Raw genomic sequence first — 23,192 nt, forward strand, 5'->3', positions numbered from 1 at the left:
AATCAATACCACTGGGGAACAATTTTTTTCCCCCATTTTCTGTTGCATGAGATTTTTTCAACTGTTCTTATATGTCCTTTCAATGCTGATTTCAAATCTAAAATCGATTTTCATGTACATGCTATAGTTATCTTGCAACTTCCGACTTTTGCTGATATGTCATATTTACACTGCAGATAAGTGGACACTGACACATTGATCTGCCCTAACCACATGGTTATCATTGTTTTGCAAACTTAATTTTTCTTTATTTTTATAGTTCTGTAATCCAAATATTTGTATTTTTCAGATGGCTTCTTCAAGTAGACAAAAACAATTTTGTATTGTGAAAAACAAAGATTATGGTGAAAAGTGAAAAACATGAATCGCAAAAAAACTAGAGCTTACAGAACAAAACCAAATTGAGATATGAATTCAGCTCGTCAAAATTAGGTTCGAACAACTGCAGGTGTCAATGCAACAAAAATTTTGTTCCCCAATGTAGTAAGTGAAGATTTCCCTGTCCCTTACTGTCAATAGGCAGCATTCCCTCAACTCCCCCTTTCCAAGCAGTGCCCCCAAGCAGGCGTCATCTTGTCTCCAACAATGTCTCCCAGCAAAAAAAGCAAACACAAAGACCCCAGGGGAAAATCAGTTTGCCCTTCCCAGCCAGCATCCAGGCATGCTAACATCTCTCATTGGAGCAAAAGGCTAACTTTTGCTTTTCCAGGGGCTATTGGAAATAGAGCAGGAAAAGGTTAACCCCAGATCTCCCAATGGGAACTGATGGACATAGCACCAAGAGCCACATTTTTAAAAAAGTCACTGACCAACTGGAGTATTTCTAAAGGAGGGCAGCCAGAAAGTGAGTGGAGTGTGTGGTCCCTGGTTGAAAGAGATGTGCATGTTTAGCCTGGAGGAGGAGATTAAGAGGATGCATGATAGATATCTCCAGACGTCGGAAAGGCTGTCACACCAAAGATGAAACAGACTTGTGCTCTGTTGATCCAGTGAGCAGGGGTGCATATGCACCATGCATTGAAAGCACCCCCCAAGAACTCTAAGAACTGTCATTAGCCCTCACAGAGCTACAATTCCCAGCACCCTTGACAAACTACAGTTTCCAAATTTTGCAGGGGGTGCTTTATAGTGTGTATAGAGCCCAGGGATAGAACTAATGGGTGGGAATTGTAGGGACACATATTTCAGGCAAGCATTAGGAGAATGTTCCTAATGGTGATTGTTGTTCAACAATGGAACAGGCTGCCTCTAGATTTGGCGGACTCTCCTACATGGAAGGTATTAAAGCTGAGTGGGCATCTGCAAGGGATTTTGTAGTAGAACAAGGGGAAATAAGTGATCTCTGAGGTCCTTCCAACTCTATGTCTCCACTAACAAGCCACCATGGAAAGTAGATCAGGATTAACTCTCTCTACCCTGACCTAGATGCACATACAGCCCATCACAGCATGTCACCCGCATTACCAATCATTGGTCCAGGAGGGTCAGCATAGCTTAATCTTCATTTTTTCTAAAATCAGCAGCATTTAGAGCAAATCTGACCAGAGTTTACACTGCAGGTTGGAAGAGGAGTAGCTAGTTAGATTGTGCAGGTAATGTGTAGGAGAGGTACCAAGTAAACCAGTGACTGTAAAAAAAAAGGTAAAGGTAAAGGACCCCTGGACGGTTAAGTCCAGCCAAAGGTGACTATGGGGTTGTGGCACTCATCTCGCTTCAGGCCAAGGGAGCCGGCGTTTGTCCACAGATAGCTTTCTGGTCCATGTGGCCATCATGGCTAAACCACTTCTGGCGCAACAGGACACCGTGACGGAAGCCAGAGTGCACAGAAATGCTGTTTACCTTCCTGCCACCTATTTATCTACTTGCACTGGTATACTTTCAAACTGCTAGGTTGGCAGGTGCTGCCAGTGACTTACAACCTCCTTGTGTGCTCTTGTACACATGTATGCTCAGTTTCATGGCAATTGGGACTGGACATTATGGAACATCAGGTGTGTGGGATGTGCAAGACCCCAGAGCAGCAACGGATTAGGGGGCCCCACAATTCATTCTGACTTTGCATGAATTATGTCCATACTATATCCAGGGGCTGTAGAAACATTTTGTCCTGGAAGGATTTGGTTCCTGCAATGAGCAATATGGTTAAATTTATTTAACTGAGGTCAGCATCCACTCATGCCTATGCAACTGTGTTTACATTCACAGGGGGGCACTTTGGGGTGCATGCCTGGGAAATACATCACATGCACTTGTGCATGCATGCAAAGCCAAGGACGGCCTGTTCCTGGATCTCTCCTCCACACCCTGGGCCCATGTTTACTGGGACTTTTCTTCCCTTCCCATCAATCCAGCATCTGGGAATGGTTATTTCTTGGCATGAAAACAGGAAGGAAGGAGAAAGTGAAGCCTATAGGAGGTGCTGCTGCACAGAGAGAGCACTTGGCCTGCACAGAAACATGCGCTCAGCTTCTGACACAAATCTTTCCCTGAAAATCTTTGCATGCCAAGTTTTTCTGGAGTTCTCAAAGAGGTAGAGCAAGCTGGACAATCCTGCTACCTCTGAGTGGGTCCCCTACTTATCTGTTTGGTGTTTCCACATATCTGACAGATTCCTTTCTCAAGCAGAAGAGAAAAGGGGTAGAATCAGCCATCTATTCCGAGTCACACCCAATGCTGATTCGCACACACTTACGTCCACCTTCACACTCTTATAAATTCCTCTTGCACAGTCTCACCTCGTGACGCTCACACCCCAAGGCCTGCCGGTCTCCCCTTCTCTCCACCCGCCCCCTGAACACTGCGCTGATTCATCCCAGCACATTCATCAGGAGCCAGTGATTTTCTGTCAGTCCCAAAGCCTGCTGAGCTTATCTTGTTTCTACCTGTGATACCTGGGGGCCTCAGGCCACCTCCCCTCATTCCAGTGGGCTTGATAAAGCCATGGCTTTATCTTATCTGAGCTGCATTGGCAGCCGCAGATTAATGGGGCTGAGGGAGAAAGAGGGACTTGTCTCTTCAGTGCAGCTAGGAATGACAAGGCTGGGCGCGTGTCTACACTTGAGTTAAATGTGGACGGAGATATGTTCACGTGAGGGACTGTGTGTGACAGCAACTGGATGACAAGCATGCAGTGTGTTCAGAGGGGGACAGCAGCAAGTGGTTTGACTTGAAATGCAGAATAAATTTACTCAATTCACTTCCCAGGTATGTCACAAATGTTTCCCCACTATAAAGAAGAGTCACGTTATGCCCCAACTAAGGTGTTATCTGGAGCATAGAGAGCTTCTGAATGTTGTCCTCATGGGTGGGGCAGGATCCCTTGGCTGGGTCCAGAAACCCGTTTCCATTGCCTAGTTGTCACAAGTAGTGATGTGAGATGTCAAAGGTGCCGCCACAGCCACAGTCACCACACAGAGTGGCCTCCTCTGCAGCTGCCACTGCTGCTGTGGCTGGGAGGGGGCTACAAAGGGGTCGGAGGCTGCTGTGGCACCCCATCCTCAAAATGATGGTAACAGTATTGGATGAGGAGTTATAGGTCATCTAAGAGCAAGAGTAGCAGAGCACTTTTATTTGGACCAAATATTAAAAATCACAAAGAGGCAAATAAGATTTTGGACTTCATAAACATTCTTCATTAGACTAGATACTAAGTCAAAAAAAATTAAAGGATGAGGGAGGGAAACATTACTGAGCATAAAGGAAAAACCTCCAGTATCCCCAGAAATAAATTGTGGCTTCAGCTGGCTGTGGAAATCCAAAGAAGAAAATCCCAGTCTGAGCCCAAAGAGGTGCTACTGGGTAACCTGTAACACTGCTTCAAAGACAGGGAAGCCTCTATTTTATTTGTAACAGCGGTAGCTCATTAAAATTGATTAAAAGGAATCTAACTTTAAGTGATTAAGTGAACAGCAAAGGCTTTGCTTTACCTCAAGCACTGGGAGCCTCAGGAGCAGAGATTCTCTTATCTTTTTCTTTTTTTATTGAAAGTCTGCCTTTTAGATGATGATAGTAGTAGTAGTAATATATTATTATTATTATTATTATTATTATTATTATTATTATTATTATTATATTTATACCCCACCCATCTGGCTGGGTTTCCCCAGCCACTCTGGGTGGCTTCCAACAAAAGATTAAAAATACATTAAGACATCAGTCGTTGAAAACTTCCCTAAACAGGGCTGCCTTCAGATGTCTTCTAAACATGAGATAGTTGTTTATTTCTTTGACATCTGATGGGAGGGCCTTCCACAGGGCGGGCACTACTACCGAGAAGGCCCTCTGCCTGATTCCCTGTAACTTCGCTTCTTGCACTGAGGGAACTGCCAGAAGGCCCTCAGAGCTGGATCTCAGTGTCTGAGGGTGGAGATGCTCCTTCAAGTATACTGGGCGAGCTTTAAAGGTCAGCACCAACACTTTGAATTGTGCTCGGAAACATACTGGTCAAGTGTCCAGTTTGATTTATTCTTAACTAGATGCTTTCCTTCCCAGGAGATGTGGAATAAGCAAACATGCAGCAAGTGAAATGATCCCTATTCACTGCATCCCTGTGCTTGGGAAGGTCACTGATCGGAAAGGTTCAGAAGGCTGGTAGTAACATTAAGTCAAAAGAGATGCTTTTCCTTTGACTTTTACTAAACATTTCCATGTATCTCTGCAAGTAAACAGAGAAAAGACCCCAAGAATGAGAGATGGGCCCAGCTTTCCCCCAACCTGATGTTCTCCGCATGTTATTATTGGCTCAGCCTATCCCATCAAAATGGACTTTTGCCAGGCTGCTTCCTCTTGTCCCGCTAAGCCAGACCCTCACACCTGCATCATGAGCAAGAATAATTCCTCCTCCCTAAGTCTCCAAGCAGGCCCAGCATCACTGAGTGCTCAGCTCCAAGCTCAGCTAGAGACTTCCCCTCCCCACACAGGGCAAAGTCCGCAGCAGGAGGGAAATGACTAATTGATACTCAAGAGTTAGCAGAGGTCCCCTCACAAGGGTTGGGCCACTGACAGCCCAGATAAACCCTGGATAATAATCTCTTTCTAATGGTGCCTGCCCTCAGGAGGGGCACCTGCTGCAGCCGAGCCTGTTTCCAGGGACTCAAAGGCATGTACAACCATTGCAGAACTACAAGGAAAACAATGAGGTAGGAATAACTCCTCCTTTTGTGAACTGCCCTGCCTTATCCAAGCTGAAAAACAGAGGACATTTTCTCTGCGGGTGCTATTGCCTTTGATGCAATAGTAGTGCATTAGTGGTGGATTTCTACTGGACCGTCCACACATCATTCTGTTGTATTAATTATTCTATGGTGTTCTCCAATATTAGAGAATTATTGCCATCTGAAAGGGCACCTTGCACTAGAGCGCAACAAAAGCTGGACAAAAAAAAGTTACAGGATTTCTGTAGGAAGTTACAGGACATGGAAATGAAGCAGTATGTGCCCTGGTGCCTTCAAGTGGCAAACAGTAATGAAAGTGGGATCATGTCTATCTGCCAGGATGGCACCATGAGCACAAATCATCATGCATGCACAATAAAAAGGACATGTGGAGGGGGCCATAGATAGACCAGTAGAAAAGCCTTTCACTGTCTATCTCAGATCCTGGGGGGTGCTTATATGGCAGAGTTTAAATTCATGGATTTCAGTGAGCTCAAATGTGCTTCGCTCCATAGCCCAATTCACCCATCACATGGACATGCTAGCTGGGACTGAAGTCCATAACATTTAGAAGGCATCAAGTTGGTGAAGGCTGCTATAGTTACTGGCTTACCATGAACAAGGATATGCTTTCTGCTTTGCTTCTCCACTAGTTGAAACAACAAACCACAATCCCTGGCTTAGTCCTATGAGGGATTACAGCTCAAACAAACCACATTCAGGAAGTCAAGAACAAACCTTGACATTACATGGTTATTTGTTTGGAGCAAAACAAACCATGACCCCTCACAGAGCTAAGCCAGGGACTGTGGTTTTTTGTTTTCTCTAGGGAGGAGAAAAGTGACAGACACCTGCACATTCATGGTAAACAATTAACCTTGGTTTACCATGATGGGTGAGCACAGACTATATTGGAATGCTGCTGCTTCGTTTTTCTTAAGGCTTGAAGCGGAACTTGGTGTTTGTTCTGGCACTAGAATACACAAAGCCTCTGTCTTTTGAATGTGTACTGCATTCAAATATGTATACTGTTCCTGTAATCAACATGTAAAGCTACCAAATTTATTACCCGTACTTGCTCCTGGTTCTCTGCTTTCAAGAGCACTTTGATCTTTAGAGTTCAGCCAGTACCAATCCTCACCTCCTGTCTGTAATAAGCTTCTCATGCTGGTTTCTGCAGATCAGGTTTTTGTTAAAGAAACAATAACTCACAAGGATGGGGGGGGGAGGGTTCCTGACATTTGACAACCCTAATTTCCTTTAGCTTTAGACATAATCTTGTTGACTTGGTTTTGAATGTTAATGTACCCAGGTGTATGCACTTGCAACCTTCATGCAACCAATGATGTTGTAGAATGTGGTTCATAGCTAGGCAGTCTTCAGTGATCCAAGTTTCTCACTTGGTCAGCTTAGGATCATTGATAGCATTCTGCCGAAGCTTCTGAGTCTCCATCCCAGAATACTTTATTTAATTTAATGTGGCATTTGGTTGATTTAATGTGGTAAGTATAATGTTCCTTTAATGTGGTAAGTATAATGTTCCAATTAAACTTCAGGCATTTACTGGGCACCCACCTGGTATCCAACATTGGCCCTTGTAATGCCCTATATTCCCATATAAACCTATCCCCTTCCACAAATGTACCAGAGCCCAATGGCAAATTAAGTTTCTTTTTCTGACATTTCCTTCTCTCGAGCCATAATTGCAAAAGGGATTGTTGGGCTTCCACACTAACATTCATTTGTATAACCTGGTCATCAAAATCCATGTATAGAGGATCATTTAAACATTTAGTTAGTAGTGGTGAGTTGGATATTATTCAGCCATCTCAGAGAGTCTATTGAATGCAATGAGCAGGTATTGCAAATGTGTTTATCAGTCCTGGCCACAGATATTTTTATGCTTGAAGCAAAACAAGCACACACATGCACACCACATAGCTGAGAGCCTGCTCTGGACAGGAGTTCGTTATTAAGAGCACTTCAGATACGAGGCAAGAAAATTGCACCCTTCCTGAAATCTACTGCCCAACGCCGACTGCTTCATGGCATTTCATAGCCCTGCCAGCTGGGCCCTGATGCCTGTGTGTGCAGGGAATGGGAACAAGGGGGGAGGGAGAGAGAGAGAGCTGGAAAGCAGGAGGGGGAGGAAGAAACAGAGAGGGCTGGAGGAGCGGCCCAGACTGGGAGGTGGGGACATCCTTGTGGCTGGCTCCCAACTCAATCCTGGGAGGGGGGGGGAGCATGCCTGGTGAAGATTGGCTGCCGGTTCCCCCCAAGAGGCTGCTTTGGAAACCTAGAGGGGGTGGTGCTAAACAGCCCAGAGCAGAGACTTCAACTTAATCTAGCTTCAGCTCACTCCATCCCACCGATAGTGCCAGATACAACCTTGGGGGAGAATGCTTTTGCTTGCCTAGGCGCAGGCACACCCGTTTTAAGAGGCAGGTGTTGGCTCCTTGGCTGGGCTTGGCCCAGGCAGTGCCCTCCATTCAGCTTGGCTCCCATCGGCGCTCGTGGCAACCAGAGTCCCACGTTCTCTCCCTCTCTCTCCCCTGCAGCCAAGGGAGCCCTGAGGGGAGTGTCTCTGAGCCATGATGTCACCCTGCCCATGGAATGCCCTGGGCACTGTGCTGCTGGTTCTGGTGCAGGGCTGGGCGCTGTCCGTGAGTCAGGAGTACGACTACTACAGCTGGCAATCCGACAACTTCCAGCATGGACGCTTCTACACTAAGCAGCCCCAGTGCGTGGACATCCCGGCCGACCTGCAGCTCTGCCACAACGTGGGCTACAAGCGCATGCGTCTCCCTAACCTGCTGGAACACGAATCCATGCCAGAGGTAAAGCAGCAAGCCAGCAGCTGGGTGCCCCTGCTGGCCAAGCGGTGCCATTCTGACACACAGCTTTTCCTGTGCTCCCTCTTTGCACCTGTCTGCCTGGACCGGCCCATCTACCCGTGCAGGTCGCTGTGCGAGGTGGTGCGCGACTCGTGTGCTCCTGTCATGGAATCCTACGGCTTCCCTTGGCCTGACATGCTCAACTGCAACAAGTTCCCCTTCGACAATGACCTGTGCATCGCTGTGCAGTTTGGAAACAGTCAGGCAACTCAGCCACCAGGTAACTGCATGGGGAGACTGCGATGGGGGGAAAGGACCTGTGCTAAGAGATTGTTTGGGAGGCAATGTCTCTCTTACAGAACCCCACACTCATCCTGCCCATTAGACCTTGGGTCCTAGGGTAATCCAGCTCTGCTCTCGCTGCTCCTGGCTCAGGTTATCGTTCAAAGCTCTGCTGGTATTGCAAAGTGTGCAAGAGACTGCCAGTCTATCAGGGCATAGTCCAGAAGGGTGGATGGAGCACAAAGCATGTAGGCTAGGCCCAGAATTGGAGTTTGTCCCCATGTTCATTGCTTATCCAAGCCTTTTCCTGAAATGGTAGTAGCAAGTGGCTTCAAAGCTAAAAATCATCTCTCCTTTCTCTTCATGTCCCAAGACGAGGCAGTTTCTCATTACGTTTGCTATGAGACATTATACAGTACTTGAGGCTCTGAGAAAATATCCTGTCACAGTTGCGAAATGAGAGTCGTAAGTGGCTTTCTCAACACTCACAATATTTGTGGTGTTTATCCCCCTCCTTTCGTGAAGTTTACATAATTTCCCATTTCATTATGTTGAAATAGCATACCTCAACGATGAGCTTGATGCCTATGTTGATCTTTTGATTCTTCCTGCTAGCTTGAATGCTGCTATATGGCAGGGACAGGGAACCTGTGGTCCTAAATTACAACTCCCATCATCTCTACCCATTGGCTCTGCTGAGTAGGGGCTGATGGGAGATGGAGTCCAATAACGCCTGAAGGGCCACAGGTTCCCCACCCTGCTCTATATAGGGCTTTCCTTGTCCTTGAGATACCACCTCCAAAAGTCCCTTTTCATAAGAAGCATCTTTACAAAAGCAGCAGCAGCATCCCAAGACAGGGCAAACCATCCATCTGACCATTTGCCCTGTATCTGTTCCCTTGCAGAGGCACAGCCTTCTGCACTGCATACTCCCAGTGGGACAGCTTCCTATCAGTTTCTAGGACAGCCTCTGCTGAAGATTTCAAATCTGTAAAAAATAATCCTTAATTGGATTAAACCAGGTTACAGTCATGGGAATAGGGTGGGTCCTGAAAACACACTGCTAGAACCCTAATTTGGGCAGTCAGAAGCAGAAGCAGGTTACAGGGCTTAAAAGATGGAATGGAAGAGCAAGTTCAGCAAACACACATATCTACCTACGTGTGATCAATAGCAAATTCTTTAGCTCAGCAACCACTGGGAGGCAGTGTCCAATTGAACAGAGAACATCCAAAGAGATGTATAGCATAGGACACTTGGTAAGATTGGAAACAGGAGCCAGAATCCATGACTTGTCTATAGCTTATCCTACTAGTCAGTGGAATAGGGTACCTTACAAACCCCCACTTTAAGTGCATATGGCAACTTTGTTTTGTGCACACTGGGTGAGGTGGAGGGCATCTCACAAAATCCATGGTCACATATTTCAACACTCCTCTCCTAATTTGATGAGCAACATTTTTCATGGATGAGTTTCCACCAGGCTCATTTTGAATTCAGGAGTATCCTTGGAGGCACAGTATATTATTTCATTCCCCAAACAAGTGGGAAATTCAGAGGAGCCTTTGCAGGATCATTTTCCTAGGAGGATCACTGCTTGGAGGAGTGAGCAGCAGAGATTTATGGTGCGGCTGTGAAAATCTGTTTATTTACAAATGAACAGGCAGGGAACCAGGAGTAGCACAAATATTGCCTGTTAGCACAGACCTTGGAATCCAAAGTCTAGCAAGCTCCAAGCACACTTCCTGCTTCTTCCTAGTCATCACTTCCAGCATCTAACTTAACACCATCCGTTGAAAAATTGCCCTCCTAAACAACCCTGTCTCTGATCTCCAAGGAAGTCCTATGGGGTTGACTCTCAAAACTGTAGGATAGCTGGCGGGGGTGGGAGACCCTGGAAAAGGGATGCAAAGTCTAAAACAGCAATAGAGCCTAAGGCAGGCATTTTAAGAACTTTATTGACTTGCTGGTTTTATGGTTAATTTTCACAATTTTATCATTTTATAGTTTCACAACACACTGGTTAGACATTACAGGGATAAGCGATAACTTGTTGAAATGAAAATGAACTCTCACTCACCCACACCAGGTAGAATACCCTGAGCGATGGCACCCCCAAAGATTGATCATCCATACCAGATCTGGGATGCTAAGGAACACCTACCAACTTGTTATAATGACATTTCTCTGTGTGTGGCTTCAGGAGGGTGCCAGAGATGTCCTATTCTCTTCCTTGTTTCATGCCAGTATTAAATTAGTGACCCAACTTACAGACCCTCCTATCAGAGTAAGGATCTCAACATGCTCACCTATAGAGCAGATGGCTGGGTTGTGTGTCCTATAAAGTTAGGGGCAAGTTTGAAAAGGCTAAAGAAACAATGTCTTCATGCAAATGTCAGGTCACACTCACCTTTCATACTGTTAGTTTTTTATAGCATATATATATGCTGGGGTAACTGTAGACAAAGGATGTCAGAGGTCTTGTACTTTTAATGTTGGTATAAAGCTGGGAGCCTCATAAGGGTCAGCTTCACACATTAAATACCTTTTCTACCTAACTATTAAAAGATAAAGGAGCTTTGTCCTTCTTTACATCTAGGCCAACCCTTGTCTGCTTACTCCTTCTCTCTGCTTTTCTTTCTTCTTCTCTGAAGAGAAGCAGAGTGGTGCTACATCTCATTTAACCCACCCTAGGACACAGAATAGGGACGTGGGTGGCACTGTGGGTTAAACCACAGAGCCTAGGACTTGCCGATCAGAAGGTCGGCGCTTCGAATCCCCGTGACGGGGTGAGCTCCTGTTGCTCAGTCCCTGCTTCTGCCAACCTAGCAGTTCAAAAGCACGTCAAAGTGCAAGTAGATAAATAGGTACCACTCCGGCAGGAAGGTAAACGGCGTTTCCATGCGTGGCTCTGGTTCTCCAGAAGTGGCTTAGTTATGCTGGCCACATGACCTGGAAGCTGTCTGCGGACAAACGCTGGCTTCCTCAGCCAATAAAGCGAGATGAGCGCCGCAACCCCAGAGTCGGTCACGACTGGACCTAATGGTCAGGGGTCCCTTTACCTTTACCTAGGACACAGAATGGCCCAGGGGTGGGTCCCACCATGTCCTCACGCATTCCACCAGGATGGATAGCCAAAAGAGGCTCCATAGCTTACCATGGAGCATTTCACCTGCCTGGATTAATAGTAAGCATTCCCCTCAATACATAGCTATAAGTCCAAGAAGAAGGCTGGTCCTCAGCTTCATTTATCACTGCTGTAGTCATGACATGATGACATGACCATTCCCCAACTGTGGCTCATGGATCATCAGAGGCCCCCAAGATTCATTCAGGTGATCCATGGCATGTTCATATTAAATGCTCACAGCAATTTTTAACTGTATTTTTTATTGCTTCTTTTATTGTCTTGTAAGTTATTATACTTATTATTCCATAGAATTCAAATTGTAGCACAAGATATAAAAAAGAAGCAATACAAAATACTATACAAAACCATGCAGCTTATAGCCCAGCACATTACAATTGTTACAACAAGCAGAAAAATCATTAACTGGTCCGCCAAGACCCTCAGCAATTTTCAAGTGGTCCATGGGGAGAAACGTTTGAATATCACTGGCTTAGCCTACACTTCAGGCTATTCCCTCCAGTCAGCCCAGACCACCAGAATGTTGTTTTGCCCTTGACTGACAGGTTCGCGTCATACAACACAGAGCCTTGGTTTCCCTCATCCTCTCCCATCAAATATCTCCTTTGATTTATATCATTTTAACCCTCACGCATGCACTTTTAGGGGGCTGGAAGATAGTAAAATTAAATGGAATGTTATTTAACTGGGGCAAATATAGGGGTTTGTATAACGGGGGAAATTAAGAGGTGGATAAAGAATCAGTTAAACGAGAAACAAATATTCCCCCCTCAAAAAAAAATAAAAATAAGAAGCCTTATCCAGCTGTTCAAAAGGCTTTCCAATAAGGATTACGGGCTTCCTGTTTGGGTGAGCCAAACTCCCAAACCTTCTGTTAGTTCAAGATACTACATGACAGGCCAAAGAAAGTTCGTGACGAGGCAGATGATCTGGGATTGAGAATAATCATTATTAGATGTGGGCTGCCCATGAGAATACAGCCAGGAAGTTGCAGGGCCAGAGCTGTGAGCAATATCCCAAACATTTGGCAGGTGAGGACTCACTTTTTTTCCATCTTGCAGTGTCAAAGATCTGCACCCAATGTGAGATGGAGCACAAGGCAGATGGCATCATGGAGCAAATGTGTTCCAGTGACTTTGGTGAGTCATCCGTTCAAAGCAGCAGGGATTGGGGAGTCTCCGCTTGGGGCATCTGAGAGTAAAGCTGAAGCTCCGCAGAACAACTGTTGAGAATGTGTTGCAAATTCTTTACTTGCATTCCCCTATTTTCTACAACTTACTGGGATTCAAGGTTCCCTTTGAACCCCAGCCTTTGCCATCAGACCTCCAACAACTTCCAGCTTGTTTCTGGCCCAAAGCAAGGTACTGTTTTTGACCTAGAAAGCCTTACAACTCCACTCCATTGCTTAGGACAGAGCTTGTATTTTGAAGAAGAAGAGAAGAAGAGTTTTGGATTTGCTATCCCGCCTTTCACTCCCCTTCAGGAGTCTCAAAGCGGCTAACATTCTCCTTTCCCTTCCTCCCCCACAACAAACACTCTGTGAGGTGAGTGGGGCTGAGAGAGTGTGACTGGCCCAAGGTCACCCAGCAGCTGCATGTGGAGGAGCGGAGACGTGAACCCGGTTCCCCAGATTACGTGATTACCGCTCTTAACCACTACACCACACTGGCTCTCAATTTTGCTGGCAGAAGGTCCCAGCATTCCAGGTGGAATGGGAAAAACCACTGTCCAAAGCTTTGCAGAGTCACTATCTACCACTGTCAATCAAGAGTGGCTAAGGCCCGTGTTGCTCCAGATATTGTTGGACTCCATCATCCCTGATAACTAACCAAGGCTGGTGAGAGTTTGAGTCCAACATCAGAAGGGTCACGTGGTTAGTCACCCCTGGTGTGTAGACAATATTGAACTGTTAGTATGACTCAGTGTAAGGCAGCTTCTTATGTTTAGGAGCAGACTGAGTCCAAGGTATCTGAAGAAGCACCCTCTGAACCTGCATGCTATGCAAGGCCCTTTGAGTATTTCCACACCTGGAAATTAGGGAAGAGGCCCTTTTAGGTGGAAAGACCCCGGATGTGGATTGCCTCCCCACATAGATTAGCTTGGCACAAACAATATCTTTTAGACGGTAGGCCTGTGATTAGAGTGTTGAACTAGGACCCCCAAACATCTATTTAATTGTGCAATCTTGATTTGTTCTCATTACATTATTCGGGTGGTTATGGTGGATCCCACTTTCAATAGTACCTGTGCATACAAAGTTTTTAAGGCACCTATGGTCAAAGGTCCCTTTACCTTTACCTTTTTACAGTTTACTTGCCAATCCATGAATGTCCTGTAGCTTCCTGCTGAGCTCCTGTAACTTTCCATGCTGCAAATGTTCAAATGTTGGTTGGTTTGTTTTGCACTATAGTGCAAGGTATCCCTGCAGATGGCAATAATGTGGTAATATCGGGGAAGCATTGCAGAACCATTAGTAAAGCGGAACTATGTGTGAGTGGTCCGGTCTAAACCCATAATTAATGCACAATTATTGTGCGAATGACATGTTGCAGAAATATATAAATAAAAGTTAAGACCAGCATTCTGGAGGCACGGCTCCAGATCTGAAGAAACCAAGATCATAGCTGTCAACTTTTCCCTTTTCTTGCGAGGAATCCTATTCAGAATAAGGGAATTTCCCTTTTAAAAAGGGAAACATTGACAGCTATGACCAAGATGCAAATCCCCACTTGGCCATAGAACTCCCTGGGTAACCTTAGCCTAGTCCAACTAACTTTATAGGGTTATTGTGAGGACAGGAGGTTGGGGGGAGGGAGAGAGACATACGCATGGACTTGTGTTTCTAGTAGGAAACAAGGATAAACATGCAAAATAAGCAAAGAAAGCATGTCAGGCCTGCTTGTCTGTTTGCTTAAGCTATTAACTAGTTGTAACTATTTCATCAGTATTATTTCTGCTGGTGTTTTTTATATCATCTGTATTTTTTAATCTATGTTAATTTGGTCTTAATTAGGCTTAACACCATGCAGAATTCATTCATTGCCCTGAAGACTGTTTATACTGGAAAATCAACATACACATTTTTAAAACAAATCATCATAAAAATAAAACGTGATGTGCCTCATTCCAGAAGAAAGGAGGCCGGCCTACTACTTCAGATGATAATCCCAGAAAAACAGTTAAAAACGCTGAAAATAGGAGGCAAGGATCAGAGAGGTTTGTCAGATCTGTCTCCCAGCAACTCCCCTTTGAGGCATCCATCTCTTTGATGAACTCTTGGCTTCAACAGCGATGTTCCCAGTTGACCATGGCAAAGAGGGTTCAGGCTGACACAGTGTGGTTAAAAAAAAAAAGTTAAAACAAAGCAGTGCAGTATCCACCCAGAAGCTCTTTTTGCTTCAGATTTCAGCATGACCAGTAAGGCAGTTTATACTGGTGCTAACAAGATATACACAGGAGAGACCCATCCAGAAAGTGGTCAGAAATCAACACCTTTACCTTCTTTCCTTGACACACGTCATACAAGCTGGTTCCAGGGTAGAACACCACTTTTTCTCAACACACAAGACCAGGCAATTTGGATCATCAGCTGTTGATTATGCATCTTGGGCATGATGTGTGGGAGGCCAAGAACCACTTCACATGAGATATTTCCCCCACACATGATATGGCTGCCAGCCATCTATAGGATCCTCTTCACATATAAAATCAGTGCATGGATACAATCACAGTGATTTCCACAATTATGCAGCGGCTGCAAAGTCCTGCTATAGTCAACAAAATTGATCCTTGAGGTAACTAACCCTGTACTTCCAAAAATAAAGCTATTAAGATATACTGCATTTTCCATGCTTTTATGAAGCCAACCTACTTGCTATTGGAAATGCATTATTGGCACTATATGTATACATTACACGCATGTGATGAGAACAGAATTTCACCTTATCCTAAACACACAGATTAAAAACAAGGACGCAAAAAAAAAATACCTAAAAGCTTATAAAATAACACCAACCAATTCATAGCAATCCAAGAAATATGGTTAGATTTTTATTTATTTTTAAATGGTATTTAGAACTCCTGCATAAGGAACTTCTGTACAAGAATATGTCACTGCATCTGACAAAGTTGAGAAGCATCTGGGATTCAAGGGGGTCACAGAACTTCACTAAATATTGATTATATTTTATTGATTGCACTGAGTTTCCCCATGTTTTTCTACATGTTGTTGCCATATGACTCTTACTACAATCGTGGATTCAGCCATCTGAAGTTTTTTAATTGCATAGGTTCTGTGCAAGGTTGTGCTTCCTAAGCTTTTAGATTGTAACCTTGTTTTCAAATCTTTTATAAGGTCAAATTCTATTATTATCACAGGCTTGCATAAATATTGCAAATGCGTTTTTTGGCCCTATAGTTATTACGTTGACATTATAGAAAGGTGGAAAATACACTACTGTGTATTATTTATTTATAGCTTTTTTAACCTTGATTTTTGTGTTGTTTATTTCTGGCATGCAGTCAGATATTTTCTTTCATTTCTGGTTTTTGTAGGAGTAGGCTGGAGCATTCATCGCTCCACTCCTGGACTAAGGACAAAAACCTGGACGACTTGCACCTGTTGAGGAACCTTACTCCAATGAACCTGTGATGGGTTTAAAAGCTTAATAGATGGTGACTTGTCTTTTTGTCAAATACAAATCTATCATTTACAAACAAATATACTCAATAGGAAGTTGAAGAGGAATTCCATGACCTCTCATTCAGTCAGAGGAGACAAAGCAGATCCTGACAGTCTGTGTGACCCCACTCTATTACCTACTCCTCATCTCTCCTTGGTGACTTTTTTTTTAACAGGGCCAAATACGTAGCTGTCAAACAAGTCAGTCCTCCTAATCCCTGTCCTTATGAACTCACACCCCCTCTTCTTGTTCCTTCACTTTGACTTCACCCAACTGCCTGTAAGCTCCTAACACAATCTGCTTCCCATTTACCCCTACAGTGGTGAAGATGCGCATCAAGGAGATCAAGAAAGAGAATGGGGAGAGGCGATTGGTGGCTGCGCAGAAGAAGAAAAAGCTCCTCAAAGTGGGGCCGTTGAAGCGCAAGGACACCAAGAAGCTGGTGCTGCACATGAAGAACGCAGGTGCCTGCCCCTGCCCCCAGCTTGATGACCTCAGTGGCAGCTTTCTGGTGATGGGGCGAAAGGTGGGTGGGCGGTTGCTAGTCTTGGCCATTTACCGCTGGGAGAAGAAGAATAAGGAGATGAAATTTGCTGTCAAATTCATGTTCTCCTACCCTTGTTCCATGCACTACCCCTTCTTCTATGGGGCAGACCCCCACTGAATCCCCACTCATTCCAAGAACCCTGCTCACTCTTCTTCACAGCGCTCCCCACACTTTTTGGTTCCCCACTCGTAGCCCACAGAATACCCTTTTTTATATGGGCTGACCTACAGAAAGCCACATACTGTTGGGAGCCCATCCCTGCAACAGGACTCTTTCTTCTAAAGCACAAACTCCATTAGGACCAGCTCCATTAAGTTCCAGATCAGAGTTCTGCCCATCTTGGAAGCTTTGGAGAACATGCAGAAATCCACCTCATTCCCAACACACCTTCACTAGAAGAATAAGTCTTAGCACCTGCAAGCAAACATCTCTTATCAATCCCAGTACACCCAAGCTCCAATAGAGGCTGAATCACACAGAATTTTAGTTGCAACCTTTAGTGGAACATTTAAGGAAAATCCCAGTCCATTCTTAATTCCTACTAGTGAGAAGCCAAAGATTTTGAAACATTATGAGCAGAGCAACCAATGCTTTCCAGTCGCAACCTTTCATTTTCATAGTGCATTGAACTACTTAGTTACAGGGATGGGAAACCTGCGGCCCACTAGATATTGTCAGACTCCAAATCCCACATTCCCAGCTAGCAAACCTAATGGGCAGGGATATTGAGTGCTGTGGTCCAGCAACATCTGGAGAGTCTAACATCCCCATCCCATCCCTGACTTAGTAGGAGTTGGCCAGGCGCAGTATGAAGCTCTAAACATCTCAGACTGCCAGACACCAGATGCGTTGTACAAGCTACAATGTCCCAACTAATACTTCACTGGACTGACAATCCCCAGTTCTGGCCTCCTCTCCTAGGTTCTGCATAGCATCTTCTCAAGCCATGTAGAACCTTAAGCAGACACTAAGCAAGGCCTCCCTAGAAGCCTCCCCCAATTTTCAGCTCATAGAATCATAGAATCATAGAGTTGGAAGAGACCACAAGGGCCATCGAGTCCAACCCCCTGCCAAGCAGGAAACACCATCAGAGCACTCCTGACATATGGTTGTCAAGCCTCTGCTTAAAGACCTCCAAAGAAGGAGACTCCACCACACTCCTTGGCAGAAAATTCCACTGTCGAACAGCTCTTACTGTCAGGAAGTTCTTCCTAATGTTTAGGTGGAATCTTCTTTCTTGTAGTTTGGATCCATTGCTCCGTGTCCGCTTCTCTGGAGCAGCAGAAAACAACCTTTCTCCCTCCTCTATGTGACATCCTTTTATATATTTGAACATGGCTATCATATCACCCCTTAACCTCCTCTTCTCCAGGCTAAACATGCCCAGCTCCCTTAGCCGTTCCTCATAAGGCATCGTTTCCAGGCCTTTGACCATTTTGGTTGCCCTCCTCTGGACACGTTCCAGTTTGTCAGTGTCCTTCTTGAACTGTGGTGCCCAGAACTGGACACAGTACTCCAGGTGAGGTCTGACCAGAGCAGAATACAGTGGCATGACCATTGGCTACTACTCTGGCTGGGAGTGATGAAAGTTGTTGTCCAGGTTGCAGGAGGCTGCTGGTCTGTTATATGATTGTGATGCTTGAAGGCAGGTGACACCCCTCAACTAAAAAGTCCAGGTCTTCTGTCATGACATGGTCATCATTGCATCGGCATCTTTTGAGGCACAGATCTGTACAGCATCCTTAAACATCATGGGGCAGATCCCCCCCATAGATTTTGAACACATTCAACACACATCTAAAGCCCATGACTTCCTCCCCCCCCCCCAAAAAAAATTTATAATCCTGGGAACTGTAGTTTGGTAAGGGGATTGGGAATTGCAGCTGTATGAGGGTGAAACAATGATTCCCATGATTATTCATGATTTAAATGTCATGATTTAAGTGTGCACTGAATGTGCTTTGAATGTATGGTAGGGATCTGTGTGTGGCAATACCAAGCGAGGTATGAGGCAGTGACTTGGAACTGTTCCTAACACAAACACTCTGCCTGAGGCCTTCATGGTCCCTTACAGAGTAATAGACATCAAGTGGTCTATAGGTTTAATTATTCAAGACCATTTGTAATTGGGGATGGACGGATCACTTTGCTATATGAAACCGTTTATGTGAAGTTTCACTGAAAAATATGCCTGTCACCAATTCTGCCTCCTTCCCCTCTCCATGTTTACTTGCCTATGGGCCTGTAGAAATATCATGACTATACCAAGTAGGTTAGTGCGCCAACCCCAGAGGAGCACATCAGACCTGTGCATGCACCAGTGAGGAACCAAACCACCAACTGGGCCTGCCGGGTGGCTGTGTCCACCACACAGGATGCCAGACCACCAACTGAGCCTGCCCGACAGATGGCAAACACAGGACGAATGTGTCTCCCTGGGGCCCTTCCATCTGGCAGTTTTCCAGACTCCTGAATGGTCAAGACCAGCTGGCAAGTTAACCCTGGAGCGAATATTTATAGCATCAGCACTGCCAGTTTCACCGCTCCCCACACCAGCTGTGGGGGAGTGGGGGCTGCCCAACACAAAGCAAGCTGTAGGAATTGAGTCTGGCTCCCACACACAGAGGGGTTTTTCACTGGGGCTCATTCCCAGCCAAAGTTTGCTGAGGAAGAGAGGGTGGTAGCTGAGGAGCTCTTGAAAGAACCTCTCTTCCACTCAGGGAATCCTCCGCCCTCAGATTTTCCAGATGAGCTGCTTCGCAAATCATACAGCATGTCACACACACAACTTACTGTTGAGTTCATGGTTTTTGGCCACAACTGCGTGTCATGACTCACTTTTCCCTGCACACTACTGAGAGGATGTTGTTGAAGATTCAGCCACCAGTTCGATCAGTTTTTGTACACTGAAGTGGTGGTAGTCGGGTGTTGCCATCTTGTCCTTTGCCTCAAACCGCTAAGTGTCTTTGGCTAGCCTTGCCTTTTGTCATGGCAAACTTGCCGTCCTGCTGGAGGGTGCTGAGGGAAAACGACTGGGCTGGTAATGTCTCACACACAGTCCCCTCAAAAATGTGAGCTATTTTGTTCCCCCTAGGACTTCAATCCCCTTCAGATTGTGAACTGGGATATATTTACAAGCTAGGTCATTCCCCACTGTTCTTACATTTTGATTTATATGGCCTGCACATCACTTGGACACTGACAGATTCTCATGGCACCTGACTGCTTCAGCTTTCCAATATCCACTCTAATAAATCCCATAGAACTTATCCTGATCACCATCTTGCCTGCTTGGTTTTGCCACCATTTTGCTGAAATTTTCATTGACCCTCGTTTCATCTCGGGGACATGCATGCAGATCTTAAGACAACTCTTGCTCTTGCTGTGTTCTCTATCATTCAGGATTTTTTCATTATTTTTATTAATCCAAGTCTTTCATTTAAAAAGTGTTCCAGCTTCATTTTATGAGGTGCTTTTTAAAAAAAATAAAAAATGAATCTTTCACAAAATGAAGCTGGAGCACTCATGTTGTGGCATCTGCATAGCATTTCCAGCTCAGCCAAGTATTCATAAAATATTTATTTTCTGCTTATGGCAGATCCAAATTCAAAATTAATTCCCATTGATATCATAACTAACTTGCCCCATTGATTTCAGTGGGAATTAGGTCTGGCCCAGCCCCAATGTTTTGAGTCATATGCTGTATTCATGCTGCATTTATTTCATGTCAAGGTCATCAGGGACACTGAATTCTGGCATCATTGTTGTGTTTAGAGTACTGCCATTATCATTCTGGTAACAGCAGGCTTTAATCATGAATGTAGCACTCCATTTTCAGTTCCCCTAATCAACAGATAATCAATGAGAAAGCTAAGCAAGTTCTTCTGCCTCAAATTTGCTTGCAAAAGCCAACTTATACATTCCACTCATTTGACTTTTATCTCAACATTATTATTTATGGATACTTGTGGATTTTTTAAAAAGGCACTGGGTTTATCAAATTAATATTAATTTTTTTCAGAAGCATCCTTCATAATTTAATTTGAAATGACACTTCTTTTTGATGCAGAAATACTAATAAGCCACAGGAAATTACCTGCAACTTTAGCGTCTGATTTCATTGCAGCACTAAACTCCACTCTTCACTTCCCTCATTGCCATGTCCATACAGGCCCTGTTAAGAGTTCCCCCACAGCAGCACAGTGGTTCTTGGGTCTAGCTTGCAGCACTGCCACTTCCTTACATCTGCGATCACACGGCAATAAATAGAACAAAAGCTTTTGCATTATCTTAGTGGGAGAGTCTGCCAAGATCTCTCAATATACCGGAAGCTGCATATTGAGCCACAGCCGCTGCACTCTTTATCATATGCTCAGTTCTGTATGAAAACCGCCATCCAGCGAAGCTTAAAATGTCACACTGCGCTAACAGTACAGGAAATTTTAAGAAATACTGTTTATTGAGCGAGTATTGGGAGTACCATCTCCACAATGTAGTATTTTGGACCCGAGTTGGGTTTTTTGTACTGCTTAAAGAACTATTTCAGTTGTTTTTACTGTATGTCTGTGAGCTGCCTTGAGATACATGTAAGAAGCAACTTATAAAGTTAATACTACAGCTGCACCAGGTAGGCTAATTGCTCCTGAGGAATCATCCTGCTCATGAGTGTTTACCAACCGGCTGAAGACCAAGTTCACCAGTTGCAGGAGGGTGGCTTCTCAGTTGTGCAAGAGCGAACGAGCTGCTAGCATCCTGCCATGTGGCGCTTTGTCCTCTTGCACATTTCCAACCTTATGACGGGGAGGTGGCAGCCACATGCTACGACCAGGCAACATGGAGGACCAGCTCTTCATGTGGCTGCACTTTGTAACTCTACAAGGAGCCGCCGTACCAAAATATAAAACAAAACAAGTCATCCCAATCCGTGTTATACCTGTGTAAAATGCCGCCGAGATCTGGCCTTTGGGAGTAAGCTATAGAATCTCAAGCCTTGCTGTAAGTACCAGAAGGGAACCGAGGAGGATGCGATTCTAAACACAGGGAACATTGTGTGAACTTTAGCTAACAAGGCAGCCTTGTTCTTTCTTTCTATAATCCTTTCTCCTCATTCATTGTACCCGTGACAGAACCTGACCTTTTCCCTAAGGTTATTTCCAAGAGCAGCGACTGTGTTCGTTTGCCAAGGATGGTTTATTTCATACTAGAATTCAAATAAATCATCAGTGACATTTCAGCCCCAGATTCAAGCACCAGCAAGCTGTGACATGGCACTGAGGAGTCTGCCCATGCTTTTTCCTGCTAAGATGGTTGAGGGGAAAGCAGAGGCTACACCACAACTCAATATTCAAAACCATCTGCAAGAGAATGTTGTTTTAACCTCCTTTTACAGATTACCTGAAAGAAGCACCATAGTTCCCTACAGGTTCTCTACTTACACATAAAACCAACCAGCAAGCAGTACAGAGTGAAGGATCTGTCAATTTCATTCTCCCCGTTTCTCTTTTTTCCTATCTTATATTCAATTCTTCGCATTGCAGCCATTTGCAATTTTTTAAAATCCTCATGAAAATTCATCAGCCTTTTAGCGCACACTTCTCTCAATAGACGTGTTGTTATATGCAATTTTGACTTATGTACACGTTTTTGCAAGCAATTTCCCCCAACATGATTTTGTATGCTATTTTCACAAATAACTTCATTTTTCACACACACACACAAATATGTGCATTTCTGTAAACATTGCTTGGCTGGAGAACTGCATCACAAAATTTGGCTAAGTGTGAATTTCAAAGGATCGCTGTCTTTCAGTTCATGAATTGTTTTGGAAAGTGTGGATTTGATACCATTTGGCTTCAGATACATATGGAACTGAACTCCTCTTACATCCCTAGCAAGTGGGAAGAAAGTGAGCCAAGGCCCATCACTCACACGGAGGGTGAACATCTGATGTGGGGAGACCCCTGTACTTGCAGCCTTCCTGCACAATTTTAAAGCTATTTAAGCTACCAGCCATCATCTCTCTTAGTGATTAATTCCAGGAGCTGTATTCTGTATCATGTGAAAAAGTACCTTTTGTTTGGCCTGAATCCATTTCCAGTCTGGTTTTGTATCTTGTGTGTGTTCGTGCCCCCCACCCCCAATTAAAAATGCTTCACCCCAAAGAGCTGGAAAATGAGTCGCCATGCACTCCCAGTACACCTCCCCACTTACTGTGGTCCAGTTTGCAACATCGGTCCATCTTTACACATTGTACGGGAACTAGGCCAACATCCATGCCTCCTCTACAGCTCTCCATCCCACCTGCCTCAATAGACTATAGCCTCTATTTCTCAAAACACAGTGGTCTGCTCCAGTCTCCCTTCTTCTGCCCTGCTGCCCCCAGATGCCTTGTTTAATTTGCTCCATCTAGCACCCCCAGGTTTGATTATTTCACCTTGCAGATACACTCCTAAGGCTCCGCAGCAAGCTTTATGCATAACTAGGACCCCTGTTGCCCATTCCGCCTTCATCACATCAAAAGCCATTTCAGACACTAGGAGCACTGGC

General features: G+C 44.7%; 1 protein-coding gene across 1 annotated transcript; it reads left to right on the forward strand.

Annotated features, from left to right (window-relative positions):
- Positions 1 to 5,032: 5,032 nt before the first annotated feature.
- On the forward strand, positions 5,033 to 21,567 carry SFRP5 (secreted frizzled related protein 5). The gene is made up of 4 exons (XM_081006133.1): positions 5,033 to 5,138; positions 7,712 to 8,267; positions 12,479 to 12,556; positions 16,420 to 21,567. The coding sequence occupies exons 2-4, from the start codon at positions 7,745 to 7,747 to the stop codon at positions 16,761 to 16,763; spliced, it is 945 nt and encodes a 314-aa protein (XP_080862259.1). The 5' UTR covers positions 5,033 to 5,138; positions 7,712 to 7,744; the 3' UTR covers positions 16,764 to 21,567.
- The last annotated feature ends 1,625 nt before the right edge of the window (positions 21,568 to 23,192 follow it).

The sequence above is a fragment of the Podarcis pityusensis genome, assembly GCF_964106645.2.
Source record: "Podarcis pityusensis genome assembly, chromosome: 5".
Taxonomy (NCBI): Eukaryota; Metazoa; Chordata; class Lepidosauria; order Squamata; family Lacertidae; genus Podarcis; species Podarcis pityusensis.